Source organism: Lepidochelys kempii, chromosome 10 (genome assembly GCF_965140285.1).
Source record: "Lepidochelys kempii isolate rLepKem1 chromosome 10, rLepKem1.hap1, whole genome shotgun sequence".
NCBI lineage: Eukaryota > Metazoa > Chordata > Testudines > Cheloniidae > Lepidochelys > Lepidochelys kempii.
This window is the reverse complement of record NC_136389.1, coordinates 47,143,422-47,167,922: the sequence shown is the minus strand read 5'-3', so window position 1 is coordinate 47,167,922 and position 24,501 is coordinate 47,143,422. Positions and strand designations below refer to the sequence as shown.

Sequence of the window (24,501 nt, the reverse complement as noted above, 5' to 3'; positions counted from 1 at the left end):
TGCTAATAAATTTACCAGAGTTAACCCCAACTCTAACATGGAGTAGTCCTTCAGCCCCCGCTTCCTCCCTCCCCAATCCAAGGATTATAAATTCATCACAGCTTCAGCTCAGAACAAACACTGTCATAGCATTTTTAGTCTACCCTCTGTACAGTTCAGGGGTCTTTGATTTGGAGTTTCCAGGAGCAGGTAATTAGCAGACAATGGGTTTTCCCCTCCGGGCATAATTTGAAAAGGGAGGATTTGAAGTGGGTCATTTGCATTCCCTAGGTACTTCCTAGGAAATCCACTTCACACCTATTTTTCCCAAAAATCCTTTGAAATTCCTAATACCTTTCAGAGATTGCATTGGTCTGTCTCCTAAAGAAGGTACACACATAGGGCCTGTCTACACCGGCAACGTTAAAATGTTCTACAAAACCCCACCTCCATGAGGGGCGTAGCTCCCAGTGGTTGGGCACGGTCTATACTGGCATGTTACAGCACTGAAACTTGCAGCGCTCGGGTGTTTTTTCACACCCCTGAGAGAGAAAGTTGCAGTGCTGTAAAGACAAGCCCATACAGTTCCATGATAATACATACACCGTTGCATGTTTAATATAATGGACCCCAATAATGTTAAACTTAATTCTATAAAGTTTCATTTAATTCAGAAAATTCATTCAGGATATTGCAGGGTATTGTCAATTTATCACAGTAACTACTATGTAGTACATATAGGGCCCTGCTAATCCAGATGGCCAGATGTGGCTTTGTCTCAATGCTTGCCCTCCTACTCTGGACATAGAAGCACTATTCTAGCCTGTTATGCAAACCCCACACTGTATTCATGAGTCAGTCCTCAAATGACCATGAAAATGAGAGAGTAATCCAAATTACCTAAATGCCAACCAAAGGAAGAGTTTTGCCTATAGTCTCACTTCCTTATTGTCTCTCCCTCTACATTGTATGTATATAGAGAATCAGGAAGCCCTCTTGGAGAGACTGTCCTTGTTCCAGTACTCTGGATGTATTGATTTACTCATGGCTTCGCCTGGGTTTCTATATCCCAGAACCAGTAATGTCCCTCGGTCAAATACAAAATCAACAGAGGAGGGAATAAAGAATAACTCAATTCCTGGTGGAAACTTTTTCAGAGATCTTGGGGAAGATGTAACCCAAGAAAGATGAAAACACTTTATAATTTTGGATTAGCTGATCCTTTGCATGAATAACTAAACCCTTCTTTTGGTATGTATTTTAAATGTAATATTTTTGAAGGCAGATGCCAATAAAAACAAAACTCAAGAACTAAGAGGAATTGCACCATCTAGTCACAATGTCACTTAGATTTTTTTTTTTTTATACTTAAATCCCATTTGGAAGTCTTAATCTTTTCCTGGGGCCTGATTTGACAAGAGGTCTGATATGCAGTTGGTCCTGTGTGCATGCACACACCCCTTGTGTGAGCAAAAACCTGCCTTCAGTGTGCAGTCACTAACTAGTCAAGTAGACGCACAATTGCGATACACTTTTAAGCCTGATTTACCTGACCCTAATATTTTAAGGTATCTTCATCCCACTGGAGAGAGAGAGCATTAACTCCCTCTTCTGTTGTGTAGATAGTACTGCACTTCAATCCAATGTCTCACAAAACATTGTCTACACAGCAGCAGCGCTTTCCCTAACAATTTCTTTTGATGCTTGCTTATGCCTTGAGATAATTCATGAGGCTGCCTTGCTGGATAGAAAGTAGACGCAGCCACTTAATCTGTTATTGTATGTGAAACTGGTGGTGCATGGAGGTAATGGGAGGGCTTTAAAAATACAGTAGTATGAATTGTTTTCTACCTTTAAATGTATCTGATCGGTCTGAGGTGAACCCTAAGTTCATGGTGGTATTACTATGCTTTAAAAAGCTCTTATTCATTCATTCCTTTCTTGGGTTCAAAACAAGACCATTGGAGAGGAGCAAAATGACTCTTTTAGAATCATAGACTTTAAGGTCAGAAGGGGCCATTATGATCATCTAGTCTGACCTGCACAACGCAGGCCACAGAATCTCAGCCACCTACTCTTGTAACAAACCTCTAACCTATGTCTTAACTACTGAAGTCCTCAAATCGTGGTTTAAAGACTTCAAGGTGCAGAGAATCCTCCAGCAAGTGACCTGTCCCCCATGCTGCAGAGGAAGGCGAAAAACCCCCAGGGCCTCTGCCAATCTGCCCTGGAGGAAAATTCCTTTCTAACCCCAGATATGGCAATCAGCTAAACCCTGAGCATGTGGGCAAGACTCACCAGCCAGACACCCAGGAAAGAAATCTCTGTAGTAACTCAGATCCCACCCCATCTAACATCCCATCACAGGCCATTGGGCATATCTACTGCAAATAGTTGAAGATCAATTAATTGCCAAAATTAGGCCATCCCATCATATCATCCCCTCCATAAACTTATCAAGCTTAGTCTTGAAGCCAGATATGTCTTTTGCCCCACTGCTTTCCTTGGAAGGCTGTTCCAGAACTTCACTCCTCTGATGGTTAGAAATCTTCGTCTAATTTCAAGTCTAAACTTCCTGATGGCCAGTTTATATCCATTTGTTCTTGTGTCCACATTGGTACTGAGCTTAAACAATTCTTCTCCCTCCGTGGTATTTATCCCTCTGATATATTTATAGAGAGCAATCATATCTCCCCTCAACTTTCTTTTAGTTAGGCTAAACAAGCCAAACTCCCTGAGTCTCCTTTCATCAGACAAGTTTTCCATTCCTCAGATCATCCTAGTAGCCCTTCTCTGTACCTGTTCCAGTTTGAATTCATCCTTCTTAAACATGGGAGACTAGAACTGCACACACTGTTCCAGATGAGGTCTCTCCAGTGCCTTGTATAACAGTACTAACACCTCCTTATCTCTACTGGAAATACCTTGCCTGATGCATTAGCTTTTTTCACAGCTGTATCATATTGGCAGCTCATAGTCCTCCTGTGATCAACCAATACTCCGAGGTCCTTCTCCTCCTCTGTTACTTCCAAGTGATGTGTCCCCAGTTTATAACAAAAATTCTTGTTGTTAATTCTTAAATGCATGACCTTGCACCAGATCTTCCTGTATGATATCCTGGTCATTCTCTGTATTGGCAATGCCTCCCAGCTTTGTGTCATCTGCAAACTTTATTAGCGCATTCCTGCTGTTTGTGCCAAGGTCAGTAATAAAAAGATTAAGATTGGTCCCAAAACCGATCTCTGAGGAACTCCACTAGTAACCTCCTGACAGTTCACCTTTCAGTGTGACCCGTTGCAGTCTCGCCTCTAACCAGTTCCTTATCCATCTTTCAGTTTTCATACTGATCCCCATCTTTTCCAATTTAGCTAATTCCCCATGTAGAACAGTATCAAATGTCTTACTGAAATCGAGGTACATTAGATCCACTGCATTTCCTTTATCTAAAAAATCTGTTACCTTCTCAAAGAAGGAGATCAGGTTGGTTTGACACGATCTACCTTTTGTAAAACCATGTTGTATTTTGTCCCAATTACCATTGACCTCAATGTCCTTAACTCCTTTCTCCTTCAAAATTTTTTCCAAGATCTTGCATACTACAGATGTCAAACTAACAGGCCTGTAGTTACCTGGATCACACTTTTTTCCCTTTCTTAAAAATAGGAACTATGTTAGCAATTCTCCAGTCATACGGTACAACCCCTAAGTTTAGATTCATTAACGCTTTTATTCTCGCTGTGTTGCATTGTATGCTACTATAGACCAATGGTCTCACAGCAAAGCCTCAGAAAAAGAGAGCCAAACAAAGAAAAAGGTGAAACCATAGAACTCAAACCTGCTTGAACTGCAACACCTTCTAAGCATCCAGTGGAAGTGCCCCTTGTTTTGAAACAGAGCCCGTGTGGACAAACGTATTGATGAGATGAATAGAATAGTGCTGCAAGGTTCCAGAGTTTTGCTGTCTGTTTTACCTTTTGAGGGAAACCCTGAAGTGGAGCAGGTAGGTCATCAGTAATTTCCCAGTGCTTAAGTGCTGGACAGATTGAGATGCTGTCACCGCATATATACGTGTCTTTCCAGAGCAGGAGGACTCTGGGTTCCTCATCTTCAGATTGTTAAACAGCTTAGGGAGATTTCTGGGACCTCCATGCTTTAGATTCCATTGTCATCACCTTCCCACGGAAAGAATGCAGAAGACGCTTGGGTTTTAATGGTTTCCCCCTCTCTGTGTTTCAGGTTGAATCCTAAAAATGTTCACCAGCGACCCACGGTGGCTCTGCTGTGCGGCCCCCACGTGAAGGGGGCCCAGGGAATCAGTTGTGGACGGCATCTTTCCAACCATGACGTTCATGTCATTCTCTTCCTGCCCAACTTTGTCAAGATGCTGGAATCCATCACTAATGAGCTGAACCTCTTCAGCAAGACCCAAGGCCAGCAGGTGTCCAGTGTCAAAGGTAAGCAGTGTTAGGCTTTGGTGAAAGCTGGGTCTGAGCTGAGACGCTGAGCAACGTGCAGAAGCTCATGCTGAAACGGGTCCCACTTATGAGAGCAGCACTGAAGGCCTGCACCATTGTAGCATCAAGTTTTCCTTCGAGTGATTGTGCACAGAAATGTTCCGCTGTAGGGGTGTGTGCATACAATGCACTCACGTCTCAGTGGAAAGTATATGTGCACAACACATCCCGAAGAACAATGGTAACTGTACAGGTGAGTAACCCATTTTTCCTGTCTGTCTAATTGAGCGTGTTTATTCTAACACTGTCGTGTATTCTTAGTTCAGTGGCACCACTTGGTGGTCACCAGTGGCATTCCCTCCTTTTACATACCTATGGATTATTTGTAGGGCTGTTGATTAATCGCAATTAACTCACGCGATTAACTCAAAAAAATTAACTGCGATTAAAAAAATTAATTGCGATAAATCGCACTGTTAAACAATAGAATACCAATTGAAATTTATTAAATATTTTTGAATGTTTTTCTACATTTTCAAATATATTGATTTCTATTACAACACATAAAGTGAGCAGTGTACACTTTGTATTCTATTATTTTTATTACAAATATTTGCACTGTAAAAATGATTAAAAAAATCGTATTTTTCCATTCACCTCATACAAGTATTGTAGTGCAATCTCTATCATGAACGTGTAATTTACAAATGTAGATAATTTTTGTTTGTTACAGAACTGCACTCAAAAACAAAACAATGTAAAACTTTAGAGCCTACAAGTCCACTCAGTCCTTACTTCTCGTTCAGTCAATCGCTAAGACTAACAAGTTTGTTTACATTTATGGGAGATACTGCTGCCTGCTTCTTATTTACAACGTCACCTGAAAACGAGAACAGGTGTTTGCATGGCACTTTTGTACCTGGCGTTGCAAGGTATTTACCTGCCAGATATGCTACACATTCGTATGCCCCTTCATGCTTCAGCCATCGTTCTGGAGGACATGCTTCCATGTTGATGTTTGTTAAGAAAATTATGTGTTTATTAAATTTGTGACTGAACTCCTTGGGGGAGAATTGTATGTCCCCTGCTCTGTTTTACCTGCATTGTGCCATCTATTTCATGTTACAGCAGTTTCGGAGGATGACCCAGCACATGTTGTTTGATTTACGAACACTGTCACTGCAGATTTGACAAAATGCAAAGAAGGTACCAATGTGAGATTTCTAACAATAGCCACAGCACTAGACCCAAGGTTTAAGAATCTGAAGTGCCGTCCAAAATCTGAGAGGGACGAGGTGTGGAGCATGCTTTCAGTAATCTTAAAAGAGCAACACTCTGATGCGGAAACTACAGAACCCGAACCACCAAAAAAAAAAAAAAATCAACCTTCTGCTGGTGGCATCTGACTCAGATGATGAAAATGAACATGCGTCGGTCCGCTCTGCTTTGGATCGTTATTGAGCAGAACCAGTCATCAGCACGGACACGTCCTCTGGGATGGTGGTTGAAGCATGAAGGGATGCATGAATCTTTAATGCATCTGGCATGTAAATATCTTGCGACGCCGGTTACAAGGGTGCCATGCGAACGCCTGTTCTCACTTTCTGGTGACGTTGTAAACAAGAAGCGGGCACTATTATCTCCTGCAAATGTAACCAGACTTGTTTGTCTGAGCAATATGCTGAAGGAGGACTGAGTGGACTTGTAGGCGCTAAAGTTTTACATTGTTTTATTTTTGAATGCAGTTATTTTTTTGTTCATAATTCTACATTTGTAAATTGCACTTTCATGATAGAGATTGCATTACAGTACTTGTATGAGGTACATTGAAATATACTATTTATTTTGTTTTTTACAGTGCAAATATTTGTATTAAAAATAAAGTGAGCACTGTACACTATATTCTGTGTTGAAATTGAAATCAAAGTATTTGAAAATGTAGAAAACATTCAAAAATATTTAAATAAATGGTATTCTGTTATTATTTAACTGCACAATTAATCGTGTGATTCATTTTTTTGATTATTTGCCTTAGAGCCTGTCCTGTTGATATTGGACTGATGCATCTATGTCAGCGTAACTATGCTGGTACAAATATCACCAGTATAGGCATGCCCTTACTAGAGTCATTGCGAATCTGCATCAAATCTTTAGTTCACTTCAGATCATCATCTTTTTCTTATTCATTACACCAAAGTTGCAAATAACTGAAAATAAAGTTAGCCTGAGTGTTGGTCGTAACAACTGGAAGCTGAATGGTCTCAATCATCTTACCCCTGATGTCAGCTAAGTGCAGGCCTTTTAGTTTCCTCTGATGTCAGCTAAGTGCAGGCCTTTTAGTTTCCTCTAATATTATCTAGGGCTGTCAAGCGATTAAAAAATTAATGGTGATTAATCGTGCAATTAACAAAATTAATTGCAATAAATCACATTGTTAAACAATAATAGAATACCATTTATTTAAATATTTTTGGATGTTTTCTACATTTTCAAATATATTGATTTCAAATTACAACACAATACAAAGTATAAAGTACTTTGTATTTATTTTTTATTACAAGTATTTGCACTGTAAAAAACAAAAAAAATAGTATTTTTCAATTCACTAATACAAGTACTGTAGTGCAATCTCTTTAGCATGGAAGTTGAACTTACAAAAAACTGCATTCAAAATAAAACTGTAAAATTTTAGAGCCTGCAAGTCCACTCAGTCTTATTTCTTGTTCAGCCAATCACTCAGACAAACAAGTTTGGTTACACTTGAAGGAGATAATGTTGCCCGCTTCTTGTTTACAATGTCACCTGAAAGTGAGAACAGGCGTTCGCATGGCACTGTTGTAGCCGGCGTAGCAAGATATTTACATGCCAGATGCGCTAAAGATTCATATGTCACTTCATGCTTCTACCACCATTCCAGGGGACATGCGTCCATGCTTTTGACGGGTTCTGCTTGATAACGATCCAAAGTAGAGCAGACTGATGCATGTTCATTTTCATCCTCTGAGTCACCAGCAAAAAGTTTTGTTTTGGTTTGGTTTTTTTTGGGGGGGCGGGGTTAGGTGGTGGTTCGGGTTCTGTAGTTTCCGCATCAGAGTGTTGCTCTTTTAAGATTACTGAAAGCATGCTCCACACCTCATCCCTCTCAGATTTTGGATGGCACTTCAGATTCTTAAATCTTGGGTCAACTGCTGTAGCTATTGTTAGAAATCTCACATTGGTACCTTCTTTGCGTTTTGTCAAGTCTGCAGTGACAGTGTTCGTAAATCAAACAACCATGTGCTGGGTCATTCTCCGAGACTGCTGTAACATGAAATAGATTGCATAATGCAGGTAAAACAGAGCAGGGGACATACAATTCTCCCTCAAGGAGTTCAGTCAGAAATTTAATTCATTATTTATTTAATGATCATCATCAGCATGGAAGCATGTCCTCTGGAATGGTGGCTGAAGCATGAAGGTGCATACAAATGTTTAGCATATCTGGCATGTAAATACCTTGCAATGCTGCCTACGAAAGTGGCATGCAAATGCCTGTTCTCACTTTCTGGTGACATTGTAAATAAGAAGCAGGCAGCAGTATCTCCCATAAATGTGAACAAACTTGTTTATCTTAGCAATTGGCTGAACAAGAAGTAGGACTGAGTGGATTTATAGGCTCTATAAAGTTTTACATTGTTTTGTTGTTGAGTTATGTTATGTAACAAAAAAAAAATCTACATTTGTAAATTGCACTTTCAGGACAGAGATTGCACTACAGTACTTTTTCATAGATAGATTCATAGATATTTAGGTCAGAAGGGACCATTATGATCATCTAGTCCGACCTCCTGCACAATGCAGGCCACAAAATTTCACCCACCACTCCTAAAAAAGACCTCACACCTATATCTGTGCTATTGAAGTCCTCAAATTGTAGTCTGAAGACCTCAAGGAGCAGAGAATCCTCCAGCAAGTGACCCGTGCCCCATGCTACAGAGGAAGGCGAAAAACCTCCAGGGCCTTCCAATCTGCCCTGGAGGAAAATTCCTTCCCGACCCCAAATATGGCGATCAGCTAAACCCTGAGCATATGGGCAAGATTCATCAGCCAGATACTACAGAAAATTCTTTCCCGGGTAACTTGGATCTTACCCCATCTAAAAACCCATCACAGGCCATTAGGCCTATTTACCATGAATATTTAATTACCAAAACCATGTTATCCCATCATACCATCTCCTCCATAAACTTATCGAGTTTAATCTTAAAGCAAGATAGATCTTTTGCCCCCACTACTTCCCTCGGAAGGCTATTCCAAAACTTCACTCCTCTGATGGTTAGAAACCTTCGTCTAATTTCTAATCTAAATTTCCTAGTGGCCAGTTTATATCCATTTGTTCTTGTGTCCACATTGGTACTGAGTTTAAATAATTCCTCTCCCTCTCTGGTATTTATCCCTCTGATATATTTATAGAGAGCAATCATATCTCCCCTCAACCTTCTTTTAGTTAGGCTAAACAAGCCAAGCTCCCTGAGTCTCCTTTCATAAGACAAGTTTTCCATTCCTCGGATCATCCTAGTAGCCCTTCTCTGTACCTGTTCCAGTTTGAATTCATCCTTCTTAAACATGGGAGACCAGAACTGCACACAGTATTCCAGGTGAGGTCTCACCAGTGCCTTATATAACGGTACTAAAACCTCCTTATCCCTACTGGAAATACCTCTCCTGATGCATCCCAAGACGACATTAGCTTTTTTCACAGCCATATCACATTGGCAGCTCATAGTCATCCTATGATCAACCAATACTCCAAGGTCCTTTTCCTCCTCCGTTACTTCTAGTTGATGCGTCCCTAGCTTATAACTAAAATTCTTGTTATTAATCCCTAAATGCATGACCTTGCACTTCTCACTATTAAATTTCATCCTATTCCTATTACTCCAGTTTACAAGGTCATCCAGATCCTCCTGTAGGGTATCCCTGTCCTTCTCTAAATTAGCAATACCTCCCAGCTTTGTATCATCTGCAAACTTTATTAGCACACTCCCACTTTTTGTGCCCAGGTCAGTAATAAAAAGATTAAATAAGATTGGTCCCAAAACTGATCCTTGAGGAACTCCACTGGTAACCTCCCTCCAACTTGACAGTTCACCTTTCAGTAGGACCCGTTGTAGTCTCCCCTTTAACCAATTCCCTATCCACCTTTCAATTTTCCTATTGATGCCCATCTTATCCAATTTAACTAATAATTCCCCATGTGGCACAGTATCAAACGCCTTACTAAAATCTAAGTAAATTAGATCCACTGCGTTTCCTTTATCTAAAAAATCTGTTACTCTCTCAAAGAAGGAGATCAGGTTGGTTTGGCACGATCTACCTTTTGTAAAACCATGTTGTATTTTGTCCCATTTACCATTGACTTCAATGTCCTTAACTACCTTCTCCTTCAAAATTTTTTCCAAGACCTTGCATACTACAGATGTCAAACTAACAGGCCTATAATTACTTGGATCACTTTTTTCCCCTTTCTTAAAAATAGGAACTATGTTAGCAATTCTCCAATCATACGGTACAACCCCTGAGTTTACAGATTCATTAAAAATTCTTGCTAATGGGCTTGCAATTTCTTGTGCCAATTCTTTTAATATTCTTGGATGAAGATTATCTGGGCCCCCCGATTTAGTCCCATTAAGCTGTTTGAGTTTCGCTTCTACCTCAGATATGGTGATGTCTACCTCCATATCCTCATTCCCATTTATCATGCTACCATTATCCCTAAGATCCTCTTTAGTCTTATTAAAGACTGAGGCAAAGTATTTGTTTAGATATTGGGCCATGCCTAGATTATCCTTGACCTCCACTCCATCCTCAGTTTTTAGCGGTCCCACTTCTTCTTTCTTTGTTTTCTTCCTATTTATATGACTATAGAACCTTTTACTATTGGTTTTAATTCCCTTTGCAAGGTCCAACTCTACTTGACTTTTAGCCTGTCTCACTTTATCCCTACATATTCTGACCTCAATAAGGTAGCTTTCCTTACTGATCCCTCCCTTCTTCCACTCCCTATATGCTTTCTGCTTTTTCTTAATTACCTCTCTAAGATGCTTGCTCATCCAGCTTGGTCTACAACTCCTGCCTATGAATTTTTTCCCCTTTCTTGGGATGCAGGCTTCCGATAGCTTCTGCAGCTTTAATTTAAAATAATCCCAGGCCTCCTCTACCTTTAAACCCATAAATTCTTCAGTCCAATCCACTTCCCTAACTAATTTCCTTAATTTTTGAAAGTCAGCCCTTTTGAAATCAAAAACCCTAGTTGCAGATTTATTTTTGTTAATCCTTCCATTCAGTTTGAACTGAATTAGCTCATGATCACTTGAGCCAAGATTATCCCCTACAACCATTTCCTCTATGAGGTCCTCATTACTCACCAAGACCAAATCTAAAATGGCATCCCCTCTAGTCGGTTCAGCAACTACTTGCTGAAGGAATCCATCAGCTATCGCATCTAGGAAAATCTGAGCCCTATTATTATTACTAGCACTCGTCCTCCAGTCTATATCTGGGAAGTTAAAGTCTCCCATGATCACACAGTTTCCATTAGTATTTACTTTATTAAAAACATTAAAAAGGGCTCTATCCATATCCAAATTAGATCCCGGCGGTCTATAGCACACCCCAAGCACTATCCCAGGGGAGGCTCTAATAGTAATCTTCCCCAATTTAATTGTTGCCCAGACAGACTCAGTCATATCCATTTCATCGCTTCTTATTTCTTTACATTCTATCTCATCATTGATATATAGTGCTACTCCACCACCTTTACCTTTATTTCGGTCTTTCCTAAACAGCACATACCCTTCAATACCTGTAGCCCAGTCATGACTACTATTCCACCAGGTCTCTGTTATGTTACTTGTATGAGGTGAATCGAAAAATACTATTTCTTTTGTTTATCATTTTTACAGTGCAAATATATGTAATAAAAATAATATACACTTCGATTTCAGTTACAGCATGGAATACAATATATGAGAAAATGTAGAAAAACATCCAAAATATTTAATAAATTTCAATTGGTATTCTGTTTAACAGGGTGATTAAAACTGCGATTAATCACGATTTAATTATTTTTAGTTAATCGCATGAGTTAACTGCGATTAATCGACAGCCCTAATATTAACTGCTTCAACATATTGTTTCAGGGATCTGCTCGAATCTAGTGGGGGGAAATTGGATTTTCAGTGGTATTGGCTCTAAGGACACAAGTTTTTAAAATTTATTGTGTGGTGTTTTTTTTCCTCTTCTGGAAGAAACAAACCCTAGAACGAAAACCATCTGTGAAATTATTTATATTACTATAGCACCTAGGGACCCCTGCCATGGATCAGGTCTCCACTGGGTGCGTTCAGCACCTAACGCACACATGTAACAAAGAGTTTGCAATCCAAGTTTAAGATGAGACAACAGGTCAATACAACAAACAGATGATGTGGGAGAAGTACAAGAAAACGACGAGGCAGTACTGATCAGCGTGACAAGCAGCGGTTGCACCACACCTGCTGCCTAACCAATGGCAGATTCTCCAAAATGCCCTGTCCTTCCCTGTTTTCTACTTCTCTGGCTGGTAAACCAACCTCCCCCCGCCCCCCCCAGTTTTTTAATGGATCGTTAGTGACAATGACATACCACTGATACCTGCAGAGCTGTGGTGGCTCAGCTGAGCAAATCATATTTTTGGGGTAGGGTTTACAAAAGCGTTGGTGGTTTTATAAGATTTCCTGGCAGTAGTTTCAATTAGAATCCAGGGAACTTTCCCCACCAAATTAAAGCATGTTTAGAGCTTGACAAAGGTTAGACCTAAAACTCATTATGTGGGGCCCTAGCGGGCAGGAGGAGAGGAATAGTGGCACACCAGTCCCCAGGCCAGGCTTTACACAACAAGACACTCCACATTAGAACCTGGTGTTACACTGCAGGTACTACCATGTAATCAGACGTTCAGTGATAGAGCTGTTCTGGAAGGTGGCCTCTTCAGAGGGCCAGCTGGTTCATTGAAGTGATGTCTCTCCGGAGGCCTGGGTTCAAAACTGATCAGTCTCAACCACGTCCATCCCAAAAGTGCCACACTTCAGCATGATGAGCAGAAATTGCCAACCTGCAACTCAAGCCTTTGAGTTCCATTGGCAGACGGCTATGGGAGAGTCTATATCTAACTGGCAAAGTCTGTTGTTACAGTGCTGCTTCTGAGCGCTAAAATGGGCCACCTCTAGGCCTCTTGCTCTGTAGGGAGATTGGAAGAATTCTCCTGGAGATGCAGGGCGGGAGGTAGGAGTACGGTTCTTTGTAGGCCGCTGCAGTTTCTGTGGAGGGGAGGTTCTCTCTTACGCTGGTCCTGGATGCACATTAAAACACGCATGTTTCTTTCAGATCTCCCAGATACCCCTGTTGACCTGGTGATAAACTGCCTGGATTGTCATGAAAATGCTTTCCTGAGAGATCAGCCTTGGTACAAAGCAGCTGTGGACTGGGCCAACCAGAACCGAGCCCCTGTCCTCAGCATAGACCCTCCTATGAGTGAAATGGAGCAGGGCATTGATGCCAAGTGGTCACTGGCCTTGGGCCTGCCCCTGCCCCTGGGTGAGAGGGCAGGGCGAGTATATCTGTGCGACATTGGCATTCCGCAGAAAGTCTTTCAGGAAGTGGGAATAAACTACCACTCACCCTTTGGCTGCAAATTTGTCATTCCATTGCATTCAACATAGAGCAGACCCTGCAGTGTATCAGCCCTGGAGGGGGAGATGGGGCGGAGTCCTGCCTAGCAAGCTGTATAAAGGATCCTGACAAGTAAACTCTTGACGCCTTAAGGATGTGAAGTGCTGGAGTTTTCTTCCAGAAGAAATATGCGTATTAAAAACAAAAAAAAACTAAGGGAGCAAATGTTACTGCAAGATGCTTTCTCTCTCTCCCTCATGCCATTGGATGAAGGAATGTGGAAGAAGCTGGTATCTAACACTGGGAAAGGCAGCGCCTGCTGCCCAGCACCTGGTCACCAGCCAGAGAATGGTTAAAGTGGGTGAGAGGGTTTGTTTACAGATGCAAGCGACTGTCCGACAGCTTGGAGGTTTACAAGATGATGCTCTGTTTTTTTTAGTACTTCTTTGGGGAGGGGGGGGAATTTGTGCCCAGCAAGGGGCCCCTTTCAGGAGCAGTACCCCTCAATGATAATGTAGAAATGTCTTTGTTGCAGTTTTACTGTTTTGATTTTGTTCTTTATTTTCTTTTATGTTTATGAGAGCAATTATAGTTAAATCTCTTCCTGGAGCTGCCCGGCCCTTGTGGATGGGGCTCCCTATTTAGAAAGCGGGTGTAAAGCTTTTGTTCCTTGACTGCTTGCTGAGTGAATGCTGCCCGGAGTGAGGTGTTTACCATGGTGTCCTTCCACCAGACAGTGCTTTGGGAAGGGCATTTTCCTAAGGTGGGTTTTATTTCTCCAGCGAGCTGAGTAACCGCAGTGATTCGGAGAAGATGCGAGGGGAACAGGCAGATGTTACCCTCTTTTCTTTAATACCTTGTGCTCAGCACAGGTAGTGTTTGGATATATTATTGTAGAGCCTCAGTGGCCACCCGCAGCACACCCTGCACCTGAATGCCATGCTTCACAAGACATATAATATTCCAGTCCCTTTGGGAGCAACAGCCACGTCTGGGGGAGGATTCTCCCTCCTAAAAAGCATATGTGCTTTGTTCTAATGCACTGTTCCACATGGATCTCAATGGAGTCAGTGGAAATCATAGGGCACTTGCCTCCCCTGGTTATGCAAACTGTAAAGATGAGTCAAATGCTGTTTGTCTTAGTATACAAAGACAGCCGCGCGCGCGCTCTGCGTTAGGGGTGTTATGGAAGGCTTATGTTAACTCGTTCCTCCAGGCCCGCTTGTCAGCTCCGTGTAGCACTACTAACTGTAGGGCCTCCTGGGCCCAGATGATGATGGTAGTACTACAGTGAATGCTACTGTGCTTGGCAAGCTGCTGTGTTAGGCTGTATTGCCCCTGCATGCACTAGTGCACTGAAAGCTGGGCCCCTATACCCCAGGCATCACCACTGGTAGTGACCACTGTTGTAGCATGCGGCTTTCAGAAAGCTTTAAGCTTTCCAGTGACATCACACTTGAGGGGAAGGTCAGAAAACTCTGACCTGAATTACTGTAGGTAGTCTCACCCTGTTTAGTTTGCTAGCTGGTTTTGGGCGGCTGATTTTTTTTTCCTATATGCTGCAAGGAAAGCATTTGTCTTCATGGCACTGCCTCGAGTAAGAAGTGATTTGATGAAGCTTTGGGTGGCTCTGTAGATCTATCACGCTGGACCTTTTCTTGTCTCTAAAAGTGCCAAACTATCAGGGGCTAGTGATGAGAAATATTAAACTTGGACCAAAACAGTGCTCTCTGCCTGAGGGTTTCCTGTAGAGGCAGAGAAGAGAGAGGTGAGGAATCCTTGAGCCCTGTCCTAGCAAAACAGAGCTAAGTTCCTCTGCTACTGTTTGCTGGGAGCATAGGCTGTGCTTAAAGTTCAAAGTTCTGCCTTCAGCATGGGACTCTACTGGTGTGGTAGGTCTGTCTGGCACTGACAGACTTCAAAGCTTCTGCTGGTGCCTTTCCCAGGGGAGGGAGATCTTCTTTTGCTGAAGTGTAGAGCAGCTGTTCTGTGTGAAACAATTGCAGCTGCTGCTTGGGTATTCAGTAACTGAACTCATGAAGAAACTGCATGCAGAGCACCCTATTCAACCAGCTGGGTTATGGGGGGATACAAGTCTGGCACTTGAATAGTGACAGGATTTTTAACATAAATCATAGAATAGCTGAGTGCACCAAGCAAGGTAAAAAAAGAGGGTGGCTGGGAAGAGACTTCCAAAGGAAATAAGATTGTTTACCTGAGCAGTGTTCCAAGTTACTGAAGTATGAGAAAATACACCAGCCTAATCTGCAAAGCACTATTGAATGGACCCTGGGGGAGGTGGCAAGCTTTCATTTCATCCCACAGGGTTTGGGCAGGGGCCTCGGAGAATAGCCCTGCTCTTATTCCCTGGTACATTTGGTATCTAGGCAGCTCTCTGCTGTATAAGGTCTTGTTAAAGGACTTCCCATGCCAAACAGCACAGAACTCATCTACCTCATGAGGATAAAGGGCCTGTGGTTCAGCACATTTCTCAATGCGGAGGGTTAGACTACTAAACTGTGTCCACTGGTTTATGCTTAATGGCCTTAGTGCTAACACAGATTCTCAATGACTAAACTCTTCCCTAACATAATTGGGTGTAACAGGCTGTGGTTGTGTGGGTTTCTCTGCAAGGCTTCGAGCACCTATGCCTTAGGTAAAACACTAGTTTCAGCTTAATGCAACAGCATTTAATAAGGGATGGCACTTGCCTAGCAAGCAGTGCTGGTTAGTGACAGCATGGTGAGGGGTTATCCTTTTAAAATAAACACAACCCAAGGTTTTTCTCTGCCTTTCTCCTGTAGATCAAAGAGCTGCTGCAGCCAGCTTTAGTTTAAGGTACTGAGGAGGTAGCAACTGCCTAATCCCTGTACCTGTAACTAACTGCCTTGTTTTCACTTTCCTTTATAAAAGCAGAGCTATCACCTGTAAGAAAACAGCCTGCTGTTTGTCTCCTCTCCTATATTAAACTTGTCCAGCTTGAAGGCTGGTTATTCAACTCTGTCCTTTGTGAGCAGGGTATAAGTTTTGAAGGGGGTAAGAAGCACTTAATTTTTTCTTACAAGTGTGCATCAGTGGCTAAGGTCCTACCAGCCATATTAGAAGGGGTAGCAAGAATTGCTCAAAGGTTATTTTTTAAATAAAGAATTAAAGTAGTCATTGTTATTACTGCCACAGCACTTGATGCCTCTGGGCAAGCGACAGGATTTTAAGTAAGGGTGCGGGCATTGACAGATTCTAGATTGACTCATCTCAAGCACAACTAAGCAGCTTTGGGACAAGTTTTGTGTGTTACTATGCTAAACTTAATAATACATTCTCCCTTTTAAGTAGCACAAGGTAAGGGTGCTTGCTTTTCTTCTGACAAGCAGAGCTGTATTCTTGCTCGAGGAATGAAATCACTGGCCTTGTCCTAGACCAGATGCATTTTGTTGCACATCCATGTGATCAAGTCTTTAGGATTCTTGGCCCTTTTATTGTCACACAGCTACTGCAGACCTGGATGCAACAGACAACAGCAGGAAGGGATACAGCCTCCCCTTGCCCTATTTGTCAGAGCTCTTTGTTAAGATGCAGGCTTTAAGGGATGTTAACTTTTAGTGTTTGTCACGATGTGACCATTTCCACCAGTGTGTCAGGACTCAGTGGAGTAAATACTCAGGAGCTCACTTCCCAGGGCCCAGGAAAAGCAGCTGCCTGTAAATAAGCACTGGAATGGACTTTGCTTTTCCAGAAAGCAGAAATGCAACTTTCACTGCTCTGTAGTAACCAGCAGTAGATTTAAGTTCTGCATCATTCCCTCACAGCTTGTCATAAGAAAACATGCACCCTCTTTTCAGCAGCCATGGAAAAAGCCCTGGCTTCAGGCACCCAGTTCAAAGACAACTGCACCCTAACTCTGTGTAATCGAGTCAATGCTTCAGTCATATCATCATTACAAACACTGTTGTTTCATAATTCATGCAGCAGCTGGGGTAATACCAGCCTTGAAATAAAGTGCAACTATTCCCATGTGTTCTGTGACTTATGTATATGGGAAAGGTTTGCCCCCACCTGTAAGAAAGAGCCATTCTGCACAATTAAGCCAAACCCAACATGCATTCTACTAGTTACTTCTGAGTAAGGTGCTTCAGGACTCCAGCCAAGCACAACAGAAGTTACAAGTGTTTTGAAAAGGGATTTATATTTCCCTGGCAGTTACTGAAGGACTAGCAAACCATCAAAAAGTTGCCCAAATCCTCCCCTCCAATACCACAGCCAGATGTGAGATTAACAGTGCAGTACCTCTTTCTTACAACCTGCTACACACTTGCTAATGGAGGAGAAGACAAAGCAAGGTTAGTCCAATCCATGCTTGGAAATGGACTACCTAGAGCCAGCAAAGCAGTAATGTCACATTCATAACAATGCCATTTTGTGGAGAAATATAAAACCACTTTTTATTTAACAGAAAAAATCTGGCAGGGTGGGATCAAAAAAATAGCTGGACACATTCATACAAGTAAATTATCAAACAATAAGAAACACTTTATTTTAACTTTACAACATATAAATATGAGACATCTGTGCTTTCCTTGTAGCTTTCTCCTCCCCCCTCCCATGCCCAGGGTCCATATCACATTGCACCAGTACCTCTGAACTCTCCGCTACAGGAGGGCTGCGTGGTGCCTCTACAGCAGAGGTCAAACTGATCCAGGAATATGTTCAAATCCAGCAGGCCTCACCACCCACCCATCTGTCATCTGCTCAGGTCACGGTTTGAGACTCGACTACACAGCAGCCTTTCCTCTGGAGACAGGCCGCTAAAGAACGGATGCAGCAGAGCATCAGAGAATGTGATCCTCTTGGAAGGATCAAACTCTAACATCCTTCTCATCAAGTCAAACAGCTGCACATGGTCCGGTGAGTCATACAGCATGTAGCTCTGAAATAGAATAGTACAGATTCAGCTGTGGAAAAATGCAGGCAAACATCTGGCAAAAACTAGACACGACCCTCCACACTATGTATCTTGAGAGCTGGCAACACTGCTACAGATAGGGCAGGGTGCTACACCATCAGACCTTTATTCCTGAAAAAAAGCCAAGGGAAGTTAAGAGATTTTGGGCATTTGAAGAAAGTTTCAAAGGTTGTCCTTTACTTCCTCCGCGAGCAGACAAAGCTAGGGATGGTAGAACCCTGTGGCAGTGGCGAGTGTCTCCTCTATTGGCTACAGCAGCAGCTCGAAGAGAATGCCGAGGGAAGTGTCACTGTTCCCCTATCAACAGTCCCACGTTTTTTACGGGGGGAAAGGAACAGACTCATGTGATTGTCTGCCAAACTGCAGGCCCTCCTTGCAACATCTGTTGAGGTGAGAGCCACCTCTGGCCTGATGTGGCCAATCTTGAAGCCCCTTCCATCTCTCCCACATTCCTGCTGCATCCTTGTCTATTAGATTAATTGTTATCCAGTAAAAACACCAGGCAAATCTCTGATGGTCTCCCCTGGGTGAGAAGTCATAGGATGCCCAGTCCCGCATACATACTACTTCCCCCTTGTAGGGAGAAATCCTTGGAGTGGAGGCTCCATGTAAGGGTACATATGATGGCTCCCATCACCACAGTATCTGAGCATCTCACAATCTGTACTGTATTTATCATCACACCTCTTGGGAGGTAGGGCAGAGCTATCACCCTCATTGGGCAGAAGGAGGAACTGGGGCACAGTGAGGCTAAGTGACTTCTCCATGTCACACAGGAAGTCAATAGCTGAGCAGAGAATGGAATCCAGCTCTCCTGAGTCCCTGTCTATGGAACCAATCTTCCTCTGCCCTGTGATGGAAGGTTGGGGTCCAGCTTGTGCCCACAACAGACAAAGCCAAGGCTGCCATGCCCAGATGCAGTCCTGCACGGATCCCCTCAGCCTTCCCTGCCTGGAACAGTTTGGAAGATTAGATTCCCTGTAAGCTGAGGGTTCTCCCCAAGTCCTTTCAGTGAGCAGCAGCCACATGAGAGGGTTCCCTGTCCTGCCTCAAAGGATAAAACTAACCAGACATGAGACAGACATGTCCACAGCTTCCCTTAAGAATAAAGGCAGAGTAAAAGTAACCAGCACATCTTTCTATGATGATTTTCACCATCCCGGTCCCTATTTCACAGCTGGGGAATTGGAGGCACCCAAAGAGACTTGCCCCAGGCCACAGCAATCCAGTCACAGATCCAGTACAGAACCCAAGGCCCGAGTTTCAGAAGCGAAGCGCATCCACAGCTCACACTGAAGTCAACTGAAGCTGGAGTGCTCAGCACTGTTAGAGATCAGGCTCCCACTCCTCATCCCATCTATGGGACTGTGCTACCACCATGGAATTCTAGGGGCTTGCTCATCTATAGAACACAGCGTATGGAGCAGTGCTGAACTGGCTGGAGGAGGAGCTACGTGGCCTAACAATTCCATCCCTAATTTCTGATTCTTACCAAGCCACAGTGACACAAAGTGAAGTCTTTACTAACTGCGACTACAGCGGATTTGGGAACAGGATCTGGACTGATTGTAAAGCATTGGTTAATAGGCTCTGTAAAAGCTAATACAGCTTAAAACAATTCTGTTGGGACAGACCAGTCACTCTAGTCTCGGCAAGGTTTTGTTTTTGTGCCAAGGTGCTCCCTGCATATACGGAATGAAGCTATGTGTCTCCCATGTCATTTAGATACTGACAGCAGCACCCCCATTTCCATCCAGTGTCATCTCACTCCAAGAACGTGCCAGGTGACACTGTGGAAGCTAGGAATCTCAGCATCCACTGCAGAGCCACCTAAGCTTTCTGTATAAATCAGAGCAGCGTCTCATACCCGCAGTGGTTTGCAGTTCTCTTGGACGTATCTTCCATCTGATGTGTTCTCATCCCATACCAGTCCCCCCTTGTGGAAGTACTTCTGTTTCCTGTACAATAAAAGGAACTATTCAAGAGTCCTATCTGCAAGAGACATCTGGGGGCACACACGTATGGGGTACGCGTAGCCTCACTGCAAGGCAAGACATTGGTACTAGGACTCAACTACATTACATATAAGCCAGCCAGTGCTATCAGAGGACGCTGTACCTCTTTTCCAAAGCACTTCAGAAAACTATATGCTGGGTATTCTTACCAGCCCAACCAGCAATCAAGGTGGTCTTTAAAAGCTGAGCCTGGTTAAAGCCAAGCTAGATGATTTCTAGCAGCCAATACTTGGGGTTTGAATATAAATCTCGTATATAGCACTTTTCATCCACGGAATTTCAAAGCACTTTACAAAGATACTGAAGTATCATTCCCATTTCACAGATGGGAAAAACAGGCACAGAGAAGAGAAGTGACTTGCCCAAGGTCAAATATTAGGGTCAACGGCAGAGCAGGGAACAGAACCCAGGTCACCTGACTCCCACTGTAGTGCCTTAGCCACTGAACCATGCTGCCAGAAAACGACAGACATTTCAGATTTTGATGCTGTTTGCATGAAAGTTCACTGTCAGGAACGGTGGCCCTGTCTCTGCAAAAGCATGGAAGAAATCCTAGGCAAGGCCCTCTTAGTGGTATAGAACAACAGGGTTCCATTATCTGTAGGCTGCTTGGCCAATTTTCCCAGCACCTGTACTCAACATTACTTTTATTTCAAGTTCAAGTCTTTTCTTGACCCTACGACCTCCACCCAGAACTACAACCCTAGCATTAGGATTCTGATGCATGGCCTCTCTGCATCAGAAATGGTATCCCGCCTACTCCACCATCACCAGAACAATGCAACAGCCAAGTCAGCTGCTCAGAGCTCAGAATCTGGTTCTTACCGGGTTTTGTGGATCATCTGAGATGGGATTGGCCCAAGGATTTTTTCCATCATTACAAGGTGCTCACGATTCTCATGAGTCTGCAGAGGAAGAGCGACTAGGTTATTTTCTTAGCCTTGAAACAGTTACACAATGAAGACAGGAAGGTCTAAACCCACCCTTCCAAGGATGGACTAGTAGGATAGTCTCCTCATGGTACCCAGAAAAATGTAGGCCCAAATCTACAAAGGTATTTGGGCTCCTAACTTCCAATGAGTTCAATGAAAATTAGGAGCATAAATTCCATTGTCGATTTGGGCTTCACAATTTAAAAAGGAAGGCTAAAGCTTACACAGTTCAGTCAAGGGCATAAAGGCATTACAAAAGTGTACCTGAAAGAGTGTGAAGCCACGGTAATACTCAAATAGAATGCAGCCAATACTCCAGACATCACATGGCTGTGCCCAGCCCAGCTCTGCAATGAAGAGGAGAAAAAATGACAGCTTCCAGTGACAAACGTGGAGCTTGCACAAATTCCTTGCTGGTGGCCTCTAGTTTCCTTTAAAACTGGAGAGACCTAAAACTCAACTACACGCCCAGTGGATTTCTGTGGTGAGATGACTGCTTAGTCCTCTGGGAGTCAGAGTCCCGGAACAGAAAGATGCCCCCTTTTCAGTCTGTGCGCTGAAGTGGTTATTCTCTGATTAACTCAACTGCGATACCTCACACAAGCATCTCAGATCTCTGCCATCCCACATCTCTGGGCCGAGCACTCCCCCAAAGTTCTGGGCACGTATTTACAGACAATATTTTGCATATAAGAAAGCGTCGTCTTTGTTCCAGGCTTTGGACGTGATGCAGACCAGGTGTGCTGCCTCAGCAGTCCTAATGCCCCATCTGCAGCACCATCCAAACCTTTGCTCCCAAGAGACCCATCACAGCAGCAGGTTTAACTTTTTGTCTAAATAGGCCAGTGTAGATTGTCCCCTTTCTCCACTCCAGAATCAGAGATTTTTCCAGTCTGTTCTCTCTTGTGAAGCCCAATTCTTACCCTAATGCATCCCGTGGCCCATGCCCCACAAAGCCATCAGTAAAGACAGAAACGTAACTCCACTCACCCAGAATCACCTCTGGCGGGCGGTAATGCCGAGTAGCAACAATAGTAGTGTGATGCTCATGGTCAAAAGTGGCACTTCCAAAGTCGGCCACACGGATGTTTGTGTTCCTAATAGATTTCTCCTCACAGTTCTGCAACACAAGAAATAGCTATAAGGAACCTGGAGAGGGGGTTTCAGAATAGAGAGGGGTTCCAACAGGATCCCTCTATCCCAATAAGATTTCCTTGCCCATGTCATTAGCAGTAAAAATGGCCACAAAATACAGAAACATTGCACTTGTATAGCACCTTCCATCACAGATCTCAAAGCTCTTTAACCCAGGTAGCCAAGTACTCTTCGGGGTTTTATAGATTGGAAAAGTCAGGAATAGAATGCAGGCCTCCTGACTTTGTCTCCCATGTCCAAGCCACTGGAGATGATGGCCCTCATGCTCAACCAGAGAATGGGAAAAAGGAAAATCTTTTTCTTGCAGAAAGAGGCAAGGAGGTCAATCATTTCACCCTCTTTCTCAGAGGCACAACCTACCTTGGTCTCATTGTACATGGTGTCGAAATCAGAATTCACAAAGAGGATGTTTTCAGGTTTGAGGTCAGTGTGAGTCAGCTGGTTGTCATGTAAAACTGCGGAGAGGGGTGGGGAGAGAAGAGAGAAAAGTTTAAGAATCAAGCGCTGGACCTTCCGTACAGTTATGTCTGTTACATAGGCCCCCTGCGAACACATGCTCCCTTGCCCCAAAGGATGGTACTTTGAACCAGAGTGCAAGGTGCTGCACCATGGCCCATGTCAACTGTGTATCAAACAGCTTCATTAAGCTACACAGAATTATCTTATTTGAAGCCAGGTTCTTCACTATATGTCATCACATTTTAACTGTTAAATATACATTTCAGTCACCCCATCGCGTTCGCCACATACAGGCAGTAAGTCTCGTCTGTGTGAAGCTTACAAGGTTTAGTTTCCCCCCTCTTTCAGGAGGAAACTGAGGTGAATCTAGAAGCCATGTCCTCAATCCACCTCCCTTCACTGTTCTCCAAAAACATCGGAATCGCTCACCTGATTTTAAACTCTTCAGACTGTGAAAAGTGAGACTAGCCAAAATGTTCAGACACTATTAACATGCATGTAAAAACAAACTGACATTTCTCAAAGAAAACACTAGCTGGCGAGTAGAACTCACCTCATTGCTGCAGACAACCGTGGCAAAGGAATCTGGGTAACTTACATCTCAAGGCATGGCAGAGCTGGTATGCCATGTGCCGGATCTGGGGGAGGGGATATGGCTGAAAGTTATTCTCCTTCAGGAATTCAAAAGTGTTCTTGCCCAGAAGCTCAAAGGCGATGCACATGTGGCCATGGAAATTGAACCAGTCGGACATCAGGACACACAAACTGGACAGAATGGATAATAAGAATGTTATTGGCCACACAACAATCTTCCAAGGAAGTAGTATTTCCATCCCTCCTTCTCCTCAAGTGACTAGCACACACACACACTCAGTTTTCAGACACAGCCCAGCCATGCTTCTCCCTAAGCAACCTGGGATTCACCTGCTCAATCATCCAGAGATGCCAAGGACATAGATATCCTAGTGTAAGCAGCAAAATTCTTACACTGAAGGGGGTGAGAAGCGGGGAATGTTTCACTATAAAGAACTGTGTTTAGTTAATAGGGAAAGCTAAATTAACCCAATTCCCAGATATTTAAATGGTCAATAATTACATATTCAGGGACCTAGGAATAAGTCACAATTCATACTAAAAAAAGCCCCTCTATATTCCCAATCCCAGAGGGTGGACGAAGGAGAAGACAACACCATTTTCTAGGTAGACGGAAAAGACAGGCATTACGTTTTCATGCTCTTATCTCAGGCTCTCCCTCACACTACCTTGCACCGACCACCCTCCTCTCCGAGTAGATACGTTGACAGCACTAAGCAGCAACAGCTTCTATGCAAGATATCAAACTTACTATTTGTTGTCCTTGTCTCTCTCTCTAATTTTCTTTAGGACATTAATTTCCAGTCTGGCTGCTTCTCGGTACTTTCCCACATTTCTAATAATTTTCAGCGCCACCTGGGATTTACCTCTGCAGAGGGGAAGATGACACAGGAATGGGTCAGAGGTGGAGTGGCCCAGACCACCTCAACAAATAATTGTCCCTAGGCAAAAAACAATTCCCAGTTTCTGAGATTCTTAACCCAATTTCTTTTTGGATGGAGAATGAGAAAATGTCTCTACAATAAATCCTGGGATGAGGTAGGAGACGCTGACCATTTTTCATCCCCTCCCCAAATTGGCCATACAGTGGGAGCAAACCACAGCTGCCTATCACTGTATTAGTAAGCTATGCCCTGCTGTTGACTGCAGCATGAAACTGGGAAATGCAGCTTGGGAAAAGCCAGGATCAAGGAGAATCCATCACCCTCGCTTCATCTGCATATTCTTCCACCAGAGGCAACTAAAACCACTTTGTAGGAATG

General features: G+C 43.2%; 2 protein-coding genes across 6 annotated transcripts in view; one reads left to right on the top strand and one right to left on the bottom strand.

The window, feature by feature from the left end:
• The window catches only part of EDC3 (enhancer of mRNA decapping 3), a 67,737-nt gene extending 50,602 nt beyond the window's left edge, over positions 1 to 17,135 (top strand). For all 3 annotated transcript variants that reach the window (XM_073363276.2, XM_073363277.2, XM_073363278.2), the window contains 2 exons: positions 4,216 to 4,433; positions 12,840 to 17,135. In XM_073363276.2, coding sequence (XP_073219377.1) covers positions 4,216 to 4,433; positions 12,840 to 13,174 — 553 coding nt within the window. In that variant the 3' untranslated portion in view covers positions 13,175 to 17,135. The remainder of the gene's footprint in view (positions 1 to 4,215; positions 4,434 to 12,839) is intronic.
• A 491-nt stretch (positions 17,136 to 17,626) lies between these two features.
• CLK3 (CDC like kinase 3) overlaps positions 17,627 to 24,501 on the bottom strand; it is a 28,238-nt gene continuing 21,363 nt past the window's right edge. For all 3 annotated transcript variants that reach the window (XM_073363279.2, XM_073363280.1, XM_078854634.1), the window contains 8 exons: positions 23,991 to 24,107; positions 23,244 to 23,410; positions 22,547 to 22,641; positions 22,022 to 22,151; positions 21,296 to 21,378; positions 20,925 to 21,004; positions 19,952 to 20,042; positions 17,627 to 18,048 (listed from right to left, as the gene is read on the bottom strand). In XM_073363279.2, coding sequence (XP_073219380.1) covers positions 17,863 to 18,048; positions 19,952 to 20,042; positions 20,925 to 21,004; positions 21,296 to 21,378; positions 22,022 to 22,151; positions 22,547 to 22,641; positions 23,244 to 23,410; positions 23,991 to 24,107 — 949 coding nt within the window. In that variant the 3' untranslated portion in view covers positions 17,627 to 17,862. The remainder of the gene's footprint in view (positions 18,049 to 19,951; positions 20,043 to 20,924; positions 21,005 to 21,295; positions 21,379 to 22,021; positions 22,152 to 22,546; positions 22,642 to 23,243; positions 23,411 to 23,990; positions 24,108 to 24,501) is intronic.